Genomic DNA, 21,411 nt, shown 5'->3' with positions numbered 1-21,411 from the left:
CATAAACCAACATATAAACAGGTTATGTAACTATTCACTGAAGCTTCACATTTACTTTTTATCCTACTGTGAGTGATGTCATCAAAGTGTTTTTATACAGGAATTGCTTATTCCTAAAAGGATAAATAAAAAAGTGAAAGATTGTGATTCTCAAGTCAAGATTGTCAGCAGAAATCCAGCTCCATGGTTGACTTTGTAGCCTGATTTTGTTAAGTGTTAAAAATGGCTTTTAAAAGTTTGAAAACAAGGTGAGCAATGTGAACAAACTTTTATACCTGTTTATAAGGCTCCCCTGACTGAATGCAGTGAGCCTTTTTGCTTTTACACCATGTGCTGCACAGTCAAATGGAACAAGGTGGTGTAACATACTATAAGGCTTGTTGTTGTCGGCTATGACTCAGCGCCGGAGGAAGGTCCTGCGCGGAACTGTGATTGCTTTGTGAAGAAATTACCCTCATTAAGGGGAATTAATGGCTCACAAAAGTAACTGAAGGTGCAGTGGTTTGTGTGTGTGTTTTAAAAGGAAAGATTGACAGAGGTTAGAAAACCAGAGCCTTGTTTCATTTGCAAGGATTTTTTGGCTCATTCATTCCCAGTTAGACGTGCCTTTTGGCTACATGTTTTGTATTCTTACTGTCATTACTTTTTCGTACAAGCTATCATTGCTCTTCGTGGTGGCAGGTTTAGCATATCCTGTGGTCTCAAATAATCTTTTATAAGAACATTTGTTGCCTCGTGGAAATAGGAGGGAAGACGTGCATCTCTGAGAGCCTTGCGGAGGGTTTTCCTCAGTTGGAAAAATAAACTTGCCAATGGCTGACTTCCAGTGATGACACTTTGTTTTCATTTCCACTCAGGACGCGCACAGGTCTGGAAGACACTTGCAGCATTCAGCATTCTTGTGTAACTCATATGTGCTGTTTTTAGTTTATTCCGGGTCTTCCGGGATTTGTTCTATGATGGGACACAGACACATTCTTTTGATGTGTTCTAGACATGTGCGTGCAGATATACGAGGTTTCCTCTTTATCCCACCAGCTCTTCTCACCAACTGTTGTGTATAGGTTTATAAGATGCAGACGATTAGTCATTTTGATTTCCAGATGCTGGTGCTGGTAACTGTACACCTGCCTGTTCTGCTGGAGCATCAAGCTCATCATCTCAGTCTGTCAGCGCCCACTGTTCTGGTGAGACAACGCCTCTCTGCAAGCTAGACTTTACACAGATAATCTCACATGCTGCAGCATTATTTTATTCATTCATTCATTTTCTTCCACTTTTTCCTGGATATCCTGGAGCCAAATCCCTGTTGACATAGGGCAAGGACAGGTTTGCCTGTCTATCGCAGGACAAACATACAGAGACAAACAATCGTTCACTTTCACACTCATACCTACAGTGAATTTAGTACCTCTGTATGGTTTTGGACTATGGGAGGAAACCCACACACACACAGGGAGAACATGCTCCATGCAGAAAAGCCCTCAGGTCCTTTTGCTGCAAGGCAACAGTGCTAGCCACTATTCTGCCATGTGACCCCCAGTACTTTGATTTGATAAAATCACAAATTAAACAACAAAGGTTTTGTGTTTTACAGCCTCAGTGTCTTGAATAAATTGGCTCTTGTTTTTAAACATCTTAATCTTCAGGCTAACCAAGGAAATCATGCATCCAGATACATTGAACATCTCACCATTGCATGGTATGGCGATGTGATAATTGTTGTGTGTGTGTGTGTTGTAGGGCTGCATCTTCATCACTCAAGTCACAAAGAAATCATTAAAACTGGAAAAAAAATGGTTTGTGGACAAAAGAAGGCATCTGAGAACTTCATTTTGAGCTTTTGGGAAACACAGATAAAACATTTTTGTTACATTTTATGGACCAAACAACTCATCGATTAATCGAGAAAATAATCAACAGAGTAATTGATTATGAAACTTTTTTTTTTGTTATTATTATTTCTGGTATGTAGTTTCAAAGAAAACTGTTCATTCAAAACCTTCATGCAGTAGATTAGAAACACGGCTGTCAACAGTAAACTATTCCAATTTTTAAATCTTTCACTTCTATCCTGCTGTTAACCCCCACTTCTGCTCACAGTTGCTCTATCAAACATTTTCCTTTATTGTTGACAAGGTTGGGGTATCTGTGACATAAGAGCCTTCACCAGACACGTGTGCATGCTTAAACTGATGCAAGAAGGATCCAACATGGGTCACGCAATGCTCAAGTTAACACAAGCCTGCAAGACCACCAAGGCTGGCTGATAACTTTGGAGATAATGAAAGTGAAGCCCATAGGAGGGAAAGAAATACAGTTGAGAAATGAGGAAAAACAATGTCTTTTCCTCAGATCAGAGGATACTCTGATGGCAGACTGATGTTAAATCAAAGGTCAGTCAAACCAAGTTGACAGTAATACAATAATATGAAACACAGGAAATTGTAGAGGTTAGTTGATTTTGGACATAATCTACGAACGCTGACTCCTGATTGGTGCTCAAAAACACACAATGTTGCCTTTTTTCACTTTGAACCAGACAGAAGAGTTTGAGACAAAAACAGCACAGACAGAAACCTCTCCACTAGGGCTGGGCAATTAATAGATTTTAAATTGAAATCAGATTTATTTTTTTTAAAAAAAGAGTACATTTTTCCTTTAACTTGGGGAAAAAACAGTTCATAAAAAAGGCTGTCACCTCAGGAAATGGTTTCGGGTTCACAGCAGCTGACCAAGAGCCAACAAGTGTAGGCTGTAAAGTCAGTTTTAAGGCAGTGGCAACAAAAGGCAGCACCACAACTAACCTGTTCCAGCACCTTAAAAATAAGCACACAGCTAACTTTAGCCACTTCATTTGCACATAGTACTCCGTATGAAACAAAGGGAAAAAGTGGAAAAAATATTATTTATATTAGAAATAAAGTCTGGTGAAACTGTGAAAGTTTGGCACTTTATTCCTTGTAGGGATATTCATGTTTGTTCTGTCACTTAAATCAAAAAAAATCAGGGATTTTATTTTTAGGCCATATCATCTTTCACTTTGGCAGCTGATTGAGAAAATAGGTAATTGGGGCTTTTTGAAAGATAGACTGGAATCATGTCTCCTCAGGAAGATTATCACAAAATGTTCTGTAAACAGTTATCATTGGAATCATTTTCACATGGAGGGATATTCTGCACTTGTGGTGTGGGACCATGGTCTCAACTCAACAGGAAGACAATTTTGTCAATCTTTCATAAAGAATGAAATCATCTGAGCATGTTTATCCTACGGACATAAAAACTGCATCAATTTATACTAGACACATCAAGGATGAAAAGTTACCAAAAGTTATGCCTGAAAATTCATACATGTCACAAGAAACCTGCCATGAACATGTCTGTGAATATGATCTCCACACTTGGAAACTGAGTGAGTTTGGGCTAGGTTTGGTTAGCCGGGTGGAGGTTGCAAGGCAAAACTCGACACATGAACATAAACATATCCATCCATCCTCTACACTTTATCCTCCACATGAGGGTCGAGGGGGGAGCTGCGCCAATCTTAGCTGATAAGCGGGGTACACCTGGACAGGTCGCCCATCACAGGGCCACATATACAGTCAAACAACCATCCACTCTCACAATCACAGCTACGGTAAATTTAGAGTGTCCAATTTGCCTAATCCTGAACACAAGTATGCAGCATGAAATATGATTGATATTTCTTTAAAAAAATATATATAACTGACAATTGTGTGGCACCAATTAAAAGGTAGCATAAGCACTGTGGCAGAAAAAGTTGATATTTGAACTCAGCAACAAAACAAATACACTCCTCCATTCATAAGCTCCAATTGCCCCCACACTCACACACATGATCTGTGGGCACTTTTTCAGGTTGTCCACCCCTTACTTTGTAGACAACAGAGAAAGGATTACATGACCTTGTTTTAGATGTAAAAAGGTGATCTTCCCACATGTTTTTATTTATAAACTGCTCAATGAGGGAGGATTAACATGCCTCCATCATGTAATGTTTATGACTGTTCCCATGGAAATTGCTGTTTCTGTGCTTTTCGGATAAAACAGCTTTTCCTCCTTTCCCATACACAGAGCCAGAGCTGTGATTGAAAACTGGATTTTTATTTCAGCACCCACAGAACAGACAGCTAGTGAACCACAATATCATATATCAGCAGATTATTACAAGAAACGTATTGAATTATCATCACATATAACCTACCTTTAAATACACTGAAGGATAAACGAAAAACTTGAAGAATCAGCATGACTTTTTTTCTCTCCCTTTGGCTGCTCCTAGTTTTTGGGGCGCCACAGCGGATCTTCTTTTTTTCTGCATTGTTGATTTGGCTTTCTTTTTTTTAATGTCGGGATGCCTTTCCTGACTCAACCCCCTCCATTTATCTGGGCTTGGGACCAGAAGTAAATTTATATGCCTGTGGCTGGATATATTAGGCAATTTTGGGGTGAAGCGTCTTGCCCAGGAACTCATCGGCATATAGATCGATCCCCGATCAGCCGCTGTCGAGAGGACCACTCTTCCACTAATCCACAGCCGCCCACAGGAAATCTACCTTGTGGAACATTTATTTTTCAGCAAAACTTTGATCGGAGATATTCAGGCAAAAAGTGCTCTTTGCTGGTCTTTTCAGATGGTTGAGGATTTTAGGAACGTATTTGTCTTGCAGTTGGCTTTTCACCAGTGACTTTTTTTTGAGCAACTGCAATGACTGTCCTTGAACAGTCTTGGAGCCCTGTGGTCCGCGTTCTGTTGCCCCGTGTCTCCAAATCCATCCACACTCGCGCCACAGACACATAGACACAGGGCGAATCCTGGCTCACACGTGCACGTATTGGGTTACACATGATTTCAATGTGACATCCAATAGCCACAGACATCTCTAACACAAGTATTTTATTTGAACTTGAACAGGAGAGAGGGATCATTTGATGCTAATCGTGCACTGTCCCATTTGCCTGTTTGGCGCCCTGGTGGACTTTTTTGTCCAGAGACCAGAAATGCCCCCGCAACTATTTTAACAACCAACACAGAGACACGTCATACACATAGGTCTATGTGTACTATTCACGTATCGCATTGTACCCATTGTAAGCTTCAAAAGCATCCTCTGGCTGACAGAGCCATTCATCGTTTGTGTCCATGAGCTCATCTGGAATCCCGCAGAGCCACATTTCAAAGGGATGTATTGGGAGTCTCTCAACCTTGATTGATCAAATCACCGTATCTTGTAGTAACCCTTCAATCTGGCATACTTAAGGTTTATTCGCTAGTATGTGCAGTTCGACATTCATGGTCTAATTAGAGCTATTGACTACCAGCATCAGGCCCAGAGGCTTAACTGAGTCATTGACTGTAGCTAATCAATGCTGAGGATGAGCTTGCTCTCCCCTCTGTAGGTGTTTGCAGAGAGGGTTTATTATTATGTTATGGACTCTTGGGCAATATCAGTTCTTTCAAGTTTATGTAAAGCTTGTTTAAAAATCACACCTGTGTTGAGACCTTTTGGCCATGAGTTTACGGTGTGTTACGGCTGCTGATCTGCCACATCTCATTATTCACACCAGATGCATTTCTCTCGCTGCAGAGCTGCTGTGGAGCGTCTGCTATTTCTTTGCAGGTTTTGCCTTTGAAAATCATAAAATATACTTTTTTACATAAATCTTATCATGCGAGAGTGCTCACACAGGATGTATGTTTGATATAGACAACATAGTTAGGCACAGGTGAAATAGCATTTTCAATGTGTATTTTTGCTGTGAGATGCTCATGCTTGCTTTAAAAATGGGAAAGACACGGCAAATATAATGCACCACACAGTGCAAAATGGACCATAGTTTTTCATGTTCCCACGTTTTTGCAGACAGTAAACATGGGTCCAATATGTAGCAGTCCTCCTGAAGCACCGCTTGTAAATAATATGGTTAATTTTCAATTGGACGACTTTAAAAGTAATGTTCTCCCCAGTATTGTGATATTTAGTGGGTTATTGTCTACAGATATGTATCATTGCTTTAAGGAGGAGAAGAAAATAATAATTGATTGCAATAATTGATTCTATCAAATCACAGTACTTGTACTGTACTTGTCAATGAAATTGGCACCCATGTATCTTGATTCAATCAAAATTGTGACAAAAACACATCATGCCAGCCCTAGTTTGGTGTAAGTTGAATAGACTGCTGGCTTTGTCATGACAATAAAATTAGGTTTTATTTATCTAGTGGATTCCTGATTGGCTATGTGGGCAGGCAGTCTTTGTCAAAATATAACTTGGTTAACACTCAAAAGAAACCATTAATTTCCACTGTGGATTACACTTCAACCCAGCCAAGCCAAGCTGGGCTCACCCTTGTGTTTCCCCTTTTCATTTTCTACATATGGAAATTTTGAGTGGCTCCCAATTTTCTATTTAAAAGATTATAAGGTTACAAAACGTAACACTCCCTTACATGCAGACAGGAGTTATCAGGAATGTCGACAGTGAAGCGTTGTGATAGAGCCATCAGGATGGACTCCTGTGCCAATTGAACGCATAGCATTAAGAGATGGGACTTGGCCAATCGATAGGCTTATTACTGATCTCCCTTCATCAGGGAGTGTGTTCTGCTTCCATCACAACCGCAGTCAGTACATCGAGGGGAATAATTGCAGTGGGCAGTGCACAGGATGGATCTCAAGTATCCCAGCACTCTGCCTTTTGCCAGAGGAAAACACATTGATCTCTGAAGGTGATGAAAAGAGTCTCTCAAAGGCCCTGCTTCCTCCTCAGCAGTGTTCCAGCCTGGACACTGAACCAGAGCAAAAGCTCAGATGATCCATGCATGCCTGCCAGGCGTAGTTGTATTTATGTCATCTGTCTTCCTCCAGTGTGCTTGCATATGTCAGACAAAGCCATTGGAAAAAAGAGCTGCTTGTGTTTCCACCAAGTGATACAGTTCGCTTCAGTTTGGTAAATTACAGAATGATTTCAATTATCAAAAGTTGAAACGCAACTTTGTGAAGGATATCAAAATAATTGATTTATTTGCAGTCCCTGTTAGAGTGTGGCTTTTTCTGTCTGAACCCAACCACACCTGAGATAATATTAACAGAAACCCTTGCAATACAATATAGACAGGATTCAAAGCCACACCATTGTGTTTAGAGTGTTTAATTCTTTTTTAAATTGATTGGGGGCTGCACTAGTATCGCTGTGTGGAAATGCCACTTTTGTGGTGAGAATGAAAAGTTTATTGGGAAAGTCTATTGTCTTATTGCCATGCAGGGAGAAATAAATGCAGATAGATTTAATATTAGTTTTGATCTGCTTGACAGTGTTGATGGAGCCTGCTGCAGCATGACCGTGGTTTAATGAACTGATAAGTGGCATCTGGACAAACAGCACAGGACCCAACGCACACACAATATTGCCAAATTCATCAGGAATGGGTGGGGGAATGAAATTGCTCCGAATTGATAACATCCTCTGACCACATCTGACTCCAAAATGCATCATCAACTTCTTAAAAATTGTAATCAGTTGCAGTTTTCTGTGTGACAATGAATGTGGCTTTATGTAATTGGTTTCAAAATCCTGCTGGGTTTTGTCTCCAGGACAAACTGACATTAACAAGTGTCCTGTTGGTGCTGTGAATTTGCTTAAACATAATGATAACAACACTGGCACAGACTCGTGAGTGATCAGAACTCTTCATTTTGATGATGTCTTGTAATTGAAAATGGCAGAACTGAGTGTCATTGGTATGAGGTGCTGGCGTCACTGTCCATTACGCCTCATGGCTATTTGTGTTGTTTAATTCAGGCCCTAAACAGTGATTTGTCTTGCTTTGTACAGCCGTTGTACAATTAAAACTGTGCAGCTCAGAATTTACATTATTTTTGGGAAGCAATGCGAACACTTGTGTATTACAATATATTAAGTGCAATGTTCTTAAAGAAACTCATGGCATTTGTGTGTATATGCGGTGACAAAATGAATGGACAAAAAACAATAAGTTTACGTGAGTAAATGTAAAATCTAGACACAATGGTCTCTTTTCTGGGCAACAGATTAAATATAATTACAAAGAATTATTTAGGAAATGGCTGTAATCATTATATTCAGTCAGGAAATGGTTGCATTGGAGTTAAGTGCAGCTGGAAATAAGGATAATGAAGATATAGGCCACAGAATCTAGGAATAATATGAGATATCCTTTATAACATTGTTTTCATAGGTTGAATTGGGCTTTAAATGTGGGTCTTGGGAAAATTAAAATAGGCCTCTAAATTCCCCCACAGAATTTGCTGTTTATATCATGTTGCCAAACCTCTATGTAGCAATAGAGACTTCAAATTGCCACCAAATGCTAATAGCTTAGCACTCTTTAAACTGGTTAGAGAATTATTCCATGAGTATGTATTACAATACACTGCAGTAGTTTTGGGTTGTAAGTAATCCAAACAGAATGCCTCTGAAGACCCACTGTTAAATATAGCTCATAATAAGTTTTCCTTTTGAAATAGCTTATGAAATAGCTTTTGAAATTGCGAGGTATTTTGGGATTTACATCAAAATTCAGGGAGCTCTGACCTTCCATTGACTCACTTCCTTTAAGTGCTGATGTTTGTGTCACTGCTACTCTCATGTAGCACTGAATGAATTTAGACAAACCTATAGTTGACCATGGTCAAAATTGAGTTGGGAGAGCAATTAAACAAACTGAAGGTATTAGGGCCATAGAGCCTTAGAAAAAGACAATGATGCTCTTTGAGAACAAACTCTTTGTTCTACTGTCTGACTCTTCAACTTGCTTACATTGTAAGGGTCCTAGGAAGTTAAGGGATTTAAAGTGGTTCAGAAAGTCAGTCTGAGTACTGGCCCTTCCGTAGCCACTTTTTTTTCTTCTCCAGAAATAACCAATACAGATGACTTTGTACTCTTATTTGATGACTGTTAAAATTGTTTTGAATCAGGTCTTTGTGCTGTCTAAATCCAACCTTTAATCTGAAATACCTGTGTGGTCAATGCAGTAGTTCAATAAACAGCACATGGAGAAACCAAGATAAATGTGGACCACTGATTTTTGTCAGTGTGTGTAGAGGATAATTATCTTCTGTACTGATCGCTAACCAAAAGTATTGTACGAACAAAAGCATAAAAATGAAAGTAAAGATTGATGCTGCCATTAGACCAACCATTAAGCCTGTGTTTTTTTATTTCTTTTTCATGTCTCCCTCTCACCCCAGATTTAGAGTTAATCCTAACTTCCTCATTCAGGTCTGGCCACATAACTCACTCACCTAAATTGAGTTCTGGAACAAGGTCATTTCTGATTATTTTGCCGTGTGACTGACATGGTGAACATTTTCGTTACTTTAGCAACATTAGCAAGCAACGTAATTATCCATGACTCTGCTCTGCAAACCTCCAATTGCTACCTCTCGCACCAAGCGTCCACCTACCCAACTTTGAGCGTTAATGTGATTCATATGTGTGAATCCCACGTAAGAACAGTGTAGAATTGGTTATTTTTGCATGCACAAAATTTTGTCATAGAGAATTTGACCTCTGCATTTAACCCATCCTTTTTACACACCAGGAGTGAACATACATAAACCAGGCACAGGAGCAGTAGGCAGCACTTATCTGTGCCCAGGGGGCAATGGGGATTGGGTGACCCTAAGCAGCCCTTGACCAACCCTGGGAATTGAACTGGCAACCCTCCGGTTACAAGCCTAATTCCTTTCCTCTTGTTGTGGCTTTATGACTTGCCAGCAGTGCTGATAATTTAGCACTTCTTATTTGCAAAATGTAGTGGAAACATTGCTTGAGCGTCTAATGTGACACAGAGTTGCTCTTTAGTTTGTGAAGAGTAAAAAACAAGGCTAGATGTTTTACATCATGTTTGTCTTTGGAAGACATGTCCATATTCTGTAGCTGTGCTGGCAGGTCACTTTGGTAGCTATTTAACTTTGCACTAAGTGTTTTGACAAAAATACACATCCCCTTGAAGGAGAGCAGTGACATTCACGCATGAGGCTGTTTGTATAATTGTGGTCAAGTTTTAATTTTCCCCCTTTGACAGTGAACACATTGTTCTGTGAATTAGCATTTATTGCATGTATTGATTTATTCATTGTCATGCCGAGTACCTAGGGTCTTGGATCAGAATTGCTGTCATCTCTGCCAGGCATTTCCACAAAAATGTACTTGTACAATAACAAATGATTGTACAGTAGAAAGCCAGCTTTTGTGCAGCTTTATTTCAATTGACCTGGATACCCAAGTGCTGCCAGGTTGAATAAATGAATCTATCCATGTTGTGGGATTGAATTGACTATATTAAAGTCTGTTTCAAATCGTCATAGATACTTTTTTTTTTTTTTATTCTGAGCATCTTACTCAACTAAACTTGAAGACCCATGTTCATAAGCCATTTAGAACCTCTTAAAGGTGCACCAGTGTATTTTTTTTAAATAGCACAGCTGATCACTTAATTCTGATGACAGGAAGAAAGATGAAATCAAACAGAACACCGTTATTTTAATAAAGTTTGTTTTGCTAGCACTAGCCCCGGTGAACAAGGTGGCAAGAACACTGTTTTGGCTAATGTCAGAATCTCCTAAAAACATAACCATTCACAAACTTCTGGTGCATTAGAGGTGAGCTTACTGCTGTCTAGCAGCTGTCTTTCGATTTGGCTGTCTCGATTTTAAGTGAATTACTCCATCGAGCTCCCTCGGACAAAAGTGGTTAGACGCTGTCAGTAGATAGCCATCGCTCCTAGAAAAATACAACAAGCATGTTTGTTGACATGTTTTCTGTCACTGTCAGCCAGATCATTGGTCTGATTTGTTGGTCTATTCAATTGTGCATGGGTTAGCCAGGCTATGCCAGCACAGCCAATACATAAAGGTATAGGCTCTTTTTAATTTTCTTCCAAAACAAATACGTTTTTTATCTTATTTGTAAAAACAAATGCTATCTGAATTAAATGATTAATGATGGAAGAATGGTCTGGCATACCCATCGGTCACTTTCTGGACTACTACCTGCCTGCACCCTGTCCTTTTTTGCTGGTGTAACTAGACTCTTCACAACAAGCCAGAGAGACAAACATAGCTGAAGCTAAGATGATAGTGAGACATTTGCGAGTGAGTCACGGAAAATGTCAAACATCACAACGGAAGACAACCCCCAGTGTTTGGGGTGCAGCAAGGACAAGAGGGCTGATAGAGATGTTTTCAACAATAGAACCCACTAATGCGAGTGTTTACAGAACATAGATTCAAAATCATGCCGAATCCTGACAGCCATGACATAACCTTATGTATTCCTTAACAGGCTTACTTTGAAATGGCAGCAGTACGTTTTAAGAACCTTATCACTTGAATAAAATTTTCCATCTTAGAAGGACCATCCATTTCCTGTATCTCTACCAAACACCAGTGAAGCAATTTCATGTAACTCTGAAAACATCAACACTGCACACACTGTGCGACCATGACATTTCTCTCAAACATTCATGTTGAGCATTGTATTTTTTTGACTTGTGTATAAACAGCCAGGTCAGCAGCACTTTTGGCACCCATAGAATAGACTTCTTGTTTACAATTCAAGGGAAATTTGTTTGAACCATGGGAACTGTGGAGCAGAACGAATCAAACATGATTTTTTTTAAAGCTTGGCACTGAGTTGATGTGAACCTTTCTCAATGTAATCCTGTAGGAGTTTTTCTTTTTTTTTGTTTGGTTATCATGATGCATACATTTCAACACCATCTCCTTTAATACACACAGTGAACATATTTTTGAAAAAATAATTTCAGCCACTTACTTCTCTTCATGCCTGATTTACTGTTGTAGTTCAGGATCTATAACCCAGCTTGCTATGTTTGGCAGAAGTCTTGACTTTTATGTTAAAGACATGGTATATTGTTCAGAGAGAGAGAGAGAGAGAGGCTTTGCATGGTCTGATTATGGTATATCAAGATCTGAAACCTCTCTGGTATTGTAAATTATTCTGACCAGGGCTGGTTTATTTAAAACTGATTGATCGGAGGGAAAGAGGGAAATAGAGAAGTCTAGGGTTGTTGACTGTTCAGGCCAATCAATATTTTATGGATGATGGGGAAAATGCAAATTTGTCTCAAAAACATGAAGTATAAACAAGTAGTTTATTATGTCAAACAATGCATATAATTTCAATAATGTTGTAATGAAGAACATGACCAGAAATATTCAAAAACAATACAGCCATGGCTTAGAACAGCATGTTTCACAATACTGTCAGTTGCATGGGAATCATTGTGCCAAACAGCATTAAAATGACTATGTACTTTGGAACAGAAACAATTTTGTGATTGTAGAAGACTCTTGTTGTTTCGTTCTTCCTTGAAAAAAGAGATGGAAATGAATAGATGTTGAGACTGTGAAGAGTACACACTCTCAAAATGGGAAGTTTTCTTTTAACTTTTTGTGTTTGACGAATGAGTGCCAACTTTCTATGTGATGATTTAATAATAGAAAATAATGACCAAGACGTCTGTCGAGCAGTCACATCAAAGCTAGTTTGCAGTGTGATAGGGTGAACGCTTCCTTTCATTCCGTTCATGTGTACATTTGGTTTCAAACTTGGCAACAACATCAGCTGAGGCCTATCTCATAGCCCACTGGCTATCAACAGACTAACACTGTATTAGCCCCTAGGGGAAACACCATTTATCTGTGCCAAGACTCCATCTACCATCCACTGTACACTGTTTAAAGTCTGACTAGCGAGGTGAGACATAAGAATAGAGTTGAGGATGAGACACGACCTACTTTGACGTCTTGGCTAACATCTATCTGCATGTAAATACCTGTGGGCAACCAAAAGTCTGCTCAAACACGATTGGTTAAACAACACACTGAAAGGGAATGCTTTCCAGTCCCTCGCCTTCAGGGTTATTAGCTGAGGCTGGGGAGGAATGTTATTCATTTTGCAGTGATTTGGTCAAAGCCTAGTTTTGACCCACTGATGAGCTAAATGAAAAGGAAAGGAAAAGTCCAGGGATCAGCACGTCATTAGGCTACACTTAACGGGAATTATGAATGTCTGCACAAATGTCTTGGCAAGCCATCCAAGAAGCATTGGACCGTTCAACTAACAGACCAACATTGCCATCTCTAGACCTGCACTGCTGGGTGCCTAATAATAATAATTCCAAATAGTACTTCCACTGATGCCTTTTCTCTCTGGTTCCGCATTGTGAAATAGCTCTCAACTGCTTATTTTCGAAAATATAACACAATACATAGCTCCACCACTTCCCTTTTGCAGTGTCTGATCATAAACTATGCCTGACCAAACCTTTGAATGAACATCAAGTTCACTTCATTTTATTTCACTTTATTTCACAAGTGTAAATCAGTGTCATTGACCTTAACCATGTGCTTCGATGCCAAATTTTGCTTCCCTGAAACCTTTGTTCCATGACTGTAATTGGGATTATTTTGAGAAAAAAACAGGCCAATTGTGTATTTTCTAGACAGGCAGCTTAAGCTCGCTCAGCACCGAGGTACCGAGTACAAGGCCCATTCATTTCATTTGTGACCACAGGTCTTATAATGCTTGGTCAATTAATTGTCTTAATCAATTATAAACCAACGGAAAAATCTGCCTTGACTGTGCCTGGTGATAATTTTAAAGTTATTCTTTCAGTTGTATTTCATTAACTGAAATGTCCCAACATTTGTGTTGGCTTGCAAATGTAGTCTGTCAGTGTTACCAGCACAGCTTTTTTGATTGAGAGACCCTCTTTATAGTGTATAGTTTAACAAAGCTGTGCTGTGTTACCAGCACAGCTTGTTTGATTGAGAGACCCTCTTTATAGTGTATAATCAGAATGAAAAATATTGTGATGAACACTGGGAATCCAGATATGTAAAAATAATGCAGGTATTTTGTCTGGACCAAAAACTTTCATGTGGAGAATGTTTTCTCAGCAGCTGTCAGAAATATACCATAAAATCACGAAGATTGTTGTATTGTCGGACAAAATATTCCTCTCAAAGGTGTCAAGTGTCATTTCAAAGTGAGCAATAATGAAGCGGCTGCCAAGTACAGTAAACCCCATTTTGTTTCCTTACAAAACAAACCTATGGAGAGAACCAGGTTGATGTGAGCCATAGTAAAGTGAGAGTCAAACTCCACCTGTGGTTACGTACTTGAAACTGTGCTTGGACCTTTCTCTGGCAGTGCCTGACATTATTCTGGAAACTGTCCAAAGGGAGCAGAGTTGGAGGCTGAAGTGGAGCCAAACAGTGGGATCAAATTGAGGACTATAAGAATCATACAAAGGGTTGTGTAACATAATCTTGCTTTTTGCACCCCAATAACACATCTGGAGTACCATAAATCAGCCAAACGCTGCATAAAAGAGGCTCTTTTCTTTGCCACTTTTATTTCTCTTCATTATAGACAGACGGCGATAGCAGAGGGCAAATATGGAAAGGAAAGTATGTTGGTGGAACATGCTAAAGTTGAAGGGCAGGGTTTTATACAGGCTTTAAGGTTGTGTGATCTAAAGTAAGTAAGTCATTTGTGTTTTAGTCTTTTTTGCTGCCCTCGAAAGCTTTCTGTCACAAAAATCAACTCTCAGAGCAATTTTGACACCCAGGCAATTCATTTTGAGATTTTCGGTCTAAGCTGAAAATGACTTAAGCCCCATTACATGCTTTGTAATAATCCCTCTCTCTAAACATAATGACAATCATATTCTTTGCCAGTCAAAAGGGTCATAAGAACATGAAAATGATTTGCATAATAACTCTTTACAGTGTTGCTGCTGCCTGAACTTAGGTCTGTGTCTTTTTTCCTGTAACGCTGAACCAGACAGCAATCTTTGTTCCTCTTGGTTACTCTGACTTTCAATCTCTTTGCTCCTGACAGTTTCTTTAATGCTGGGGGAAAGTGCAATTTTCCCTCATAGACATTACCCTTTCCATTGACCAGTTCTCCTCAGAGGTGGAGCATGCTCATGTATCACTGTGAAACTGTATATTAGGAGCTCAACTTAAATGTTCAGCTAGTCTAAAAGTCAAAGCCTCACCCTCTGGATAAATTGTGAATGCACCCACTTTTGTGAGCAGACAGCAAACAAAATGCCAATTCCTGAAAAAGTGTTTCCATCCGCCAACCTCAGCAAAGGACTGCATAGTAGGAGGTCATTTTGGAGGCTTTTTTTTCCTTTTTCTGAGAACTACCTGTATACGTTATAACCCAGTGTAGTCTCGTACATGTAAAACCTGACAAAGCATGTAATTACTTTCCTTCTCAAGCTGAGCTTCAGCAGACTGAGGAAAATGGCAAACAGGAAAATGCATGTGGATAAACAAATTAAAAACTGGAGAATCACTGTGGGGATGACAGGATGAAGTGTGCTTTTGTGTGTGTTGCCTTTTCCCCACCTGAGCTTGTTTAAAAAGAACTGGTATACTTAATGAACCTTGAGATTTTGAAGTATATTTGCTATCCAAATCCAATATTTTTCAGTGGCTCTTGTTCATCTTGTTGCTGGGTGGTTTGACTGTGAGGCTTCTTATAGAACATGAAACTTATTCAAACAAAAGAACATACAAATCCCTTACTAATATGTATTCTATTCTTTATTGCAGGACCTCCAGGAAAGCGAGGAAGAAGAGGCCGCAATGGAGAACCTGGTATGTAGATTTGTGTTTTATGTGCGTATGTGTGTCCAGCCAAAGATTACTGTCGTCTCAATCCAGAAATGTTTAAGGAATGATTCGATAGGATATCAGCAAATAGCCCTGCATTTACAGTCATGTAAAAGTACACTGTATATCTTTGGAAGCCAAAATAGGTTATGGATGTGTAATTTGTGGCCGTGCGGTTTCAGAGCTCACTGTTTCAGCTTCAGTCACCATAGAAACACTAGATTTTCACAGCGAAACTGACAGTAAAAGTTTGGGAAAGTAAATACGATGCCCAAACTTGCCCAAGGTGATGAAGTCCGTGTCGAAACTTTGGGACACTCCAAGCCTCCGGTGTTGTCCCAGACATGCTTTTCGGTCTTCACAAATTTGGCAGTAAGTTTTCTTAATGCACTAGGGATATCCATTCCCACTCGCTCTCCTGAGTTAACTCACCAAACTTGGCCCAGCAGAGGCCTTGAGTATGTCGGAAAAGGACAAGCTGTGCAGTGACACTCGGCAGAGTGTGTCGCCGAAAATTGAATTCGCAGTGAGAACATGCGCTTATAAGAAACACTGCTTCCACACTCCACTCACCTGCGAGGGAAAGTGATAATGGCCTCTGGAGCGGGGTTTCATTGGTGTGCCGAGAGCATGGAGCAGCAGAGCACAGCAAACACACTATGACGAGGTATCAGTTTTACAGCCCAGCAAACAAACACTGTATCTGTTCAGAGAAAATAGGTAGCTGCTGTTTTACCACGAAACCCTGCCACCACTTTGTAAAATTGCAGAAATTAACACATTAGTTGAGGTGTGCTATTTGAGTATCAATGATTCTGTTACTTTTCCCAATTCTTCATTCATTCGACCACATTAACCTCCACATGACGGTTGCGGGAGAGGCCAGAGCCATTCATAGCTGACACAGGGTGAAAGGTGGGGTACACCCCGGGCAGGTCGCCAGCCCATCTCAGAGCAAACATTTAGAGATGAACAACCTATGACACCTATGGTCAATTTACGGTGTCCAATTAAGCTCTGTATGTTTTTGGACCGTGGGAGGAAACCAGAGGATCTGGAGAAATCCCACTCATGGGGAGAACTTGCAAACTCCACACAAAAAGGCATGAACTGGAATGCAAACCAGCAATCACCTTGTTGTGAAGCCAAATGCCCCAACATGTGGCCCACTTTTGCCAATTCTGACTTTGCCAAATGAGTACAGTTTTTCATCTAAGGCTGGATCAGTGTGACATGGCTCTCTGCTCTTACATACTATAAAACCCAATTCACTGACTCTCTCAAAGGCAGTGGAAGAAGGAAAACATTAGAAATCAAATGACAGAAAGACAACAGTCCACTGTTCTGGTTGGCTGCGCTTCTGAAATACCGCCAAGCTTTGTTTATGTAGCACTCAACTTTCCAATAAACATGCACTATGCCAAGCGTATTTCCAATGGCACCATTGTTCAAAGACAGCGTGTTCATTCTCTGGTCAGCCAAAGCAAATGTGGAGAATGTAAATGGCTTCCTCTTGACAAATCAATCGGAAACAAGCAAACAATCATAGCCACTCACAATGTCTGGACTGGAGAGGCATAGTGTCAATCAAGGATTGACAATGGGGAAACAGGAAAGGACAGGAAACAAAAAAGAAACACAATTATGTTTAATCACCTAAATTACACCGCTAAACTACACTTGTCAAATGAGACATTTTTAGCTTGACCAGAAATGGTGCTTGTTTTAAGAGACTAGTTTTTTTTATTGATGTTCGAATGTCATTTTGATCTGCGTGTTCATTGGTTATGAACAGCTTCTGCAAAAGTATCCATAGCATTTCAAACAAAACCAGTGCTTCAGAATTCCTTGTACATATGATGTTGGCACTTCATGATGTGCAGTTGCATTTTCTGCCCAGATGTGTCGGTGAAAATAAAGTGGAGAAAAACCCGTTGTGAAACTCTTAGGATGAAAATAAAATATTTCAGACACATTATGCAACTGAAAAATTAGATCCTTTACAAGAACAGGCATGTTGCATGATGCACTGTAAGCCCTCTGCAAATCCAATTTCCCCCTTTTCTCAACAGTGGTGGCTGTTGAAGGGAAGTATATTTAATTCATGATTTGCTTTAACCAAAAGCAACCAAGCTGCTACCACAAATTTGTGTGTGGGAGAGAGAAAAAGAGAGAGGGTGAGAGAAGCAATCGGAAAAAAAGCTTATTGATATTTACCTATGCATTTAAAGTGAATCAGATACTTTATTAGGATCCCTTGTGTGTTAAGGGGGGACATATGGAAAGGAAAATCGTGGCATGACAGTTGAAAATGAAAAAAGTTTTTGTAGCAGTGAAAACAGCTTCAAACTCTTCTAGCAAGCTGGAAAATGTTGGACTTAACCTCACATATTTTCCCTGTGTGAATAACCGGCTCTTGTTACTCGTGTACCTGCATTCACCAACGCAGGAATCAAAGCTCAGACTGAGGAACCAGAAAAACCTTTCATCACAATTTAACTTGCAAAAATCGCCTTGAGAGCACCACTGCAGCTGTGTAACCTTTGTGTCACCCTGGAGCATTAATGCAAGTCTCGCCATCACGCCAGTGATCACAGGCTTCATACTTCACAATACCCTGAATCAAGGAGTTTGGTAACCTTTATACTCAAAGCAGCAGAGTGAAAATGAAAAATTGTGGAGAAAATGACTGGCCGTACCAGAATAGGAACAGAAAGTGAAACTCGGCTTGAGTGAGTGAATTATGATGATGATGGAGCACTGAGGATGGATTTTTAACAAGATGTCATATTCCATTTAATTTTACATGGATTATGATGAGGATTTGTGTCAAAACACATACAGTGGAGCAGGTTTATTGAAATCTTTGTGGTCTACTGTAACACATAAAACAATGCCACAAAAGTGCAGCCCAGTGTGCTTCACATATGACACAGCAATTTGCACATTTTCTTGGTCATGAAGAAGAACAGTTCAAGGACACAAGACCTCCAAAACTTGTAATAAAGACCTGAAATAGTTTGCAGCCCCGAAGTACACTGGCACACATACCCTTCTCTAGTGGTTGCCACAGTGGATGATCTGCATATTTGATTTGGCAGACATTTTTTATGGCCTTCCTGACGCAATCCTCCCATTTATCCATGCTTGAGACCAGCACATTAGGAGTCCACTAATGTGGCCCCCTGTGGCTGGGGTCAGTGACCTGGGGGCCAATGAGTGACTAGTCTGGTCAAGGGGTGGCCGATCTAGAGAAAAAAAATGAAGTAGAGGGTGGGCAATATGAGCTTAAAATTATACCACAATATAACACAGTTAAAATATTCATGATGATATTCCACATTTCAAGGTGAAAGTGTTTTGATTTTGAAATGATGGTATACTTCATAATTAAAACATGATTCTAAATAAATCGAAACATAATCTTGGAAAGAAATACATTTTAAATAAAGTAAATAACATCGACAACTGTAATTAAAACACTAAATTGAGTATATAATTTAATGTTGGATGTAATAAATGTAGTGTGTGATAATGTGATAATTACCCCTGAATGTCTCATTATTTGTATTATAATAATATTGCTAGAAAATATATTTAGCATTATATTCTGCCTATATTGTCTGCAGAAGTGCAGAACCTCTTGTTATAGTGAAATTATAGCAAGTAAAAAAATTGCTTGCCAAGCTATTGAGGCCCAGCCATATTGTACAATATTAAATATCTTTTTACATATGTTCTGTACTATACATACAGCATAGGTTACTTTTGTACAGTGCCTTTTTATTAGACAGGGAATTAGCATCATGGAAGAGACTTATCTTTGTAAAATGTTCCTTTCCAGGGAAAAAAATCCCAGCAAGGGCCTGCTTTATTCGCATCTTACTTATTTTGGATATGTGGTTTCACTGGAACATTGATGATTTTACTCTGTTTGATCACTGATTGAAAACACACTCTAATAACTGTATTTTTTCCCAATTTTCTCTTTCAGGACCTCCTGTAAGTATGCCTGCTTCACATCTTCTCCACATTTGATAACCACATGAAGGTAAAAAAAAAAAAAAACTTCCAGTAGCATGAAGGTCACGAGCAGTTTATGTGACCTATACTGGCTTAACATTGAATAGTATGACATTTGTGAATTATTTGGTAAATAAATTATTGATTTTGGTGTGATTTGTTTTTTTAAGTTTTTTTTTTATTATTATTTCTGTAGGCCAGATATGAAGCTACATTCAGCAACCAGCTGCCTTGACTTAACATAAAATCTTCAATCAGGAGTAACAGTCACTTTAAAGCAATATATTTGACGATCAATGTAGAAGAGATCACAGTATGGCAAATTGGCCACTTGAGATTTTCTTTGAGTTTTTTTGCACCACACACCACACTTTTATGAACATAATCTCTATATCCCATCATTCCATGAATATGGACCCCCTTTCCCCTGTCATCTGGACGGACTGGTTTCTAATATCCAAGCTACTGGCCTCAACCCCACCCAGCTCCATGAACCCTAACAGATTATCTCACCTCATTATTCTGATGGGTGATCACAGATTTCACTCTTTACCAGATGGAAACCTTCAGAGTTCCCATTGAGAGATGAATGCAAACCCTTACACATACACAAGTGCCAAGGACTGAGATAGTTCGCTGCATAACCTGGTCAAGTGGGCACTGTGCATGTCTGCACACTCTGTTAAAATTATTTATAGCCCAGAGGCAAGTGTGATTGAATAGGTATAATGGCGTGTGTCAACTGAGCTGTAAAAGTCGTAAATTAATCCTTGGAGCCCTCTCAGACGCTTGCTCCTGGGGTTCTGGGACATAAGTAAGTGCAGGTGGTCTCACTTTTCAGCCTCCCTCTCCAGGCTTTTACATCTGACAAATAAAAGCATACTGTAAGATGTCTCAAGAGCCGACTGGAGTCCAAAACGTGTTGTCTCTGAATTGGTCATGCGGCTAGATTTTTCCCGTAAATGTATGGGGTGCCTGTGTTCTGTTACTTTAGTTAAACGTAGTGCACATTAGGCAAGTACCTGAGAGCAAATTGCGTTCTGAAGTCACAGTAGAAAGCGATAGTAGAAAAAAGTGGAGAGCAAAACCTTTTAACAGGAAGGCTGTAATTTACAAAAATTAACCAAAGGCAATCTATGTGAGTAAATGCATTAAGAAGAAAAAGCAAGATCTGACAATTACTCGCCCTATGGTCACTAAATCTGCATCAAAAATGTAAAGGAATATTTGTTGTTGTTTTAAAGGGACAGTAAGTTATCTCATGTGGTTTTTCATTTGGTATGGCAGTGGATACATCGCTATGAATATTCAATAGTGCTCTGTTGTCAACCTCTACAACTCTGGGAACACTGTGTAAATTGTTCATAGCCCTTAAAGCCAAACAAAGCAACCACTGCTGAAGTCATTAAAGAGCTTGGTGACTTAATCATTACTCAGCTGCTGATGAATGGACAGGGACCTGTGGTTGTGGAGACAGAGAGAGAATAGGGATTCTCAAGCCAAACTCAGTAGGAAAAGATCCTCATTGGTAGTTTGTGATCAGCATTTGAACATGGAAAAGTGATTTGCTTTTGTTTTGATTAGCCTTATTTTCCACTGCTTGAGTTGTCTACATGGGTCACAAGGTCAGTTGTCAAGTGATTGCTTAGATATCACTTTTG

The 21,411-nt window shown here is 39.5% G+C and overlaps 1 protein-coding gene across 2 annotated transcripts in view; it reads left to right on the top strand.

Annotated features, from left to right (window-relative positions):
* Window positions 1-21,411, top strand: part of LOC122765802 (collagen alpha-1(XXV) chain) — a 173,803-nt gene that overhangs the window by 82,168 nt on the left and 70,224 nt on the right. For both annotated transcript variants that reach the window (XM_044020235.1, XM_044020234.1), the window contains exons 3-4: window positions 15,668-15,712; window positions 19,722-19,729. In XM_044020235.1, the coding sequence (XP_043876170.1) occupies window positions 15,668-15,712; window positions 19,722-19,729 (53 nt within the window). The remainder of the gene's footprint in view (window positions 1-15,667; window positions 15,713-19,721; window positions 19,730-21,411) is intronic.

The sequence above is a fragment of the Solea senegalensis genome, linkage group LG3 (genome assembly GCF_019176455.1).
Source record: "Solea senegalensis isolate Sse05_10M linkage group LG3, IFAPA_SoseM_1, whole genome shotgun sequence".
Lineage (NCBI taxonomy): Eukaryota > Metazoa > Chordata > Actinopteri > Pleuronectiformes > Soleidae > Solea > Solea senegalensis.
Note: the sequence above shows the minus strand (reverse complement) of the source record. Positions and strands in the feature narration are given on the sequence as shown.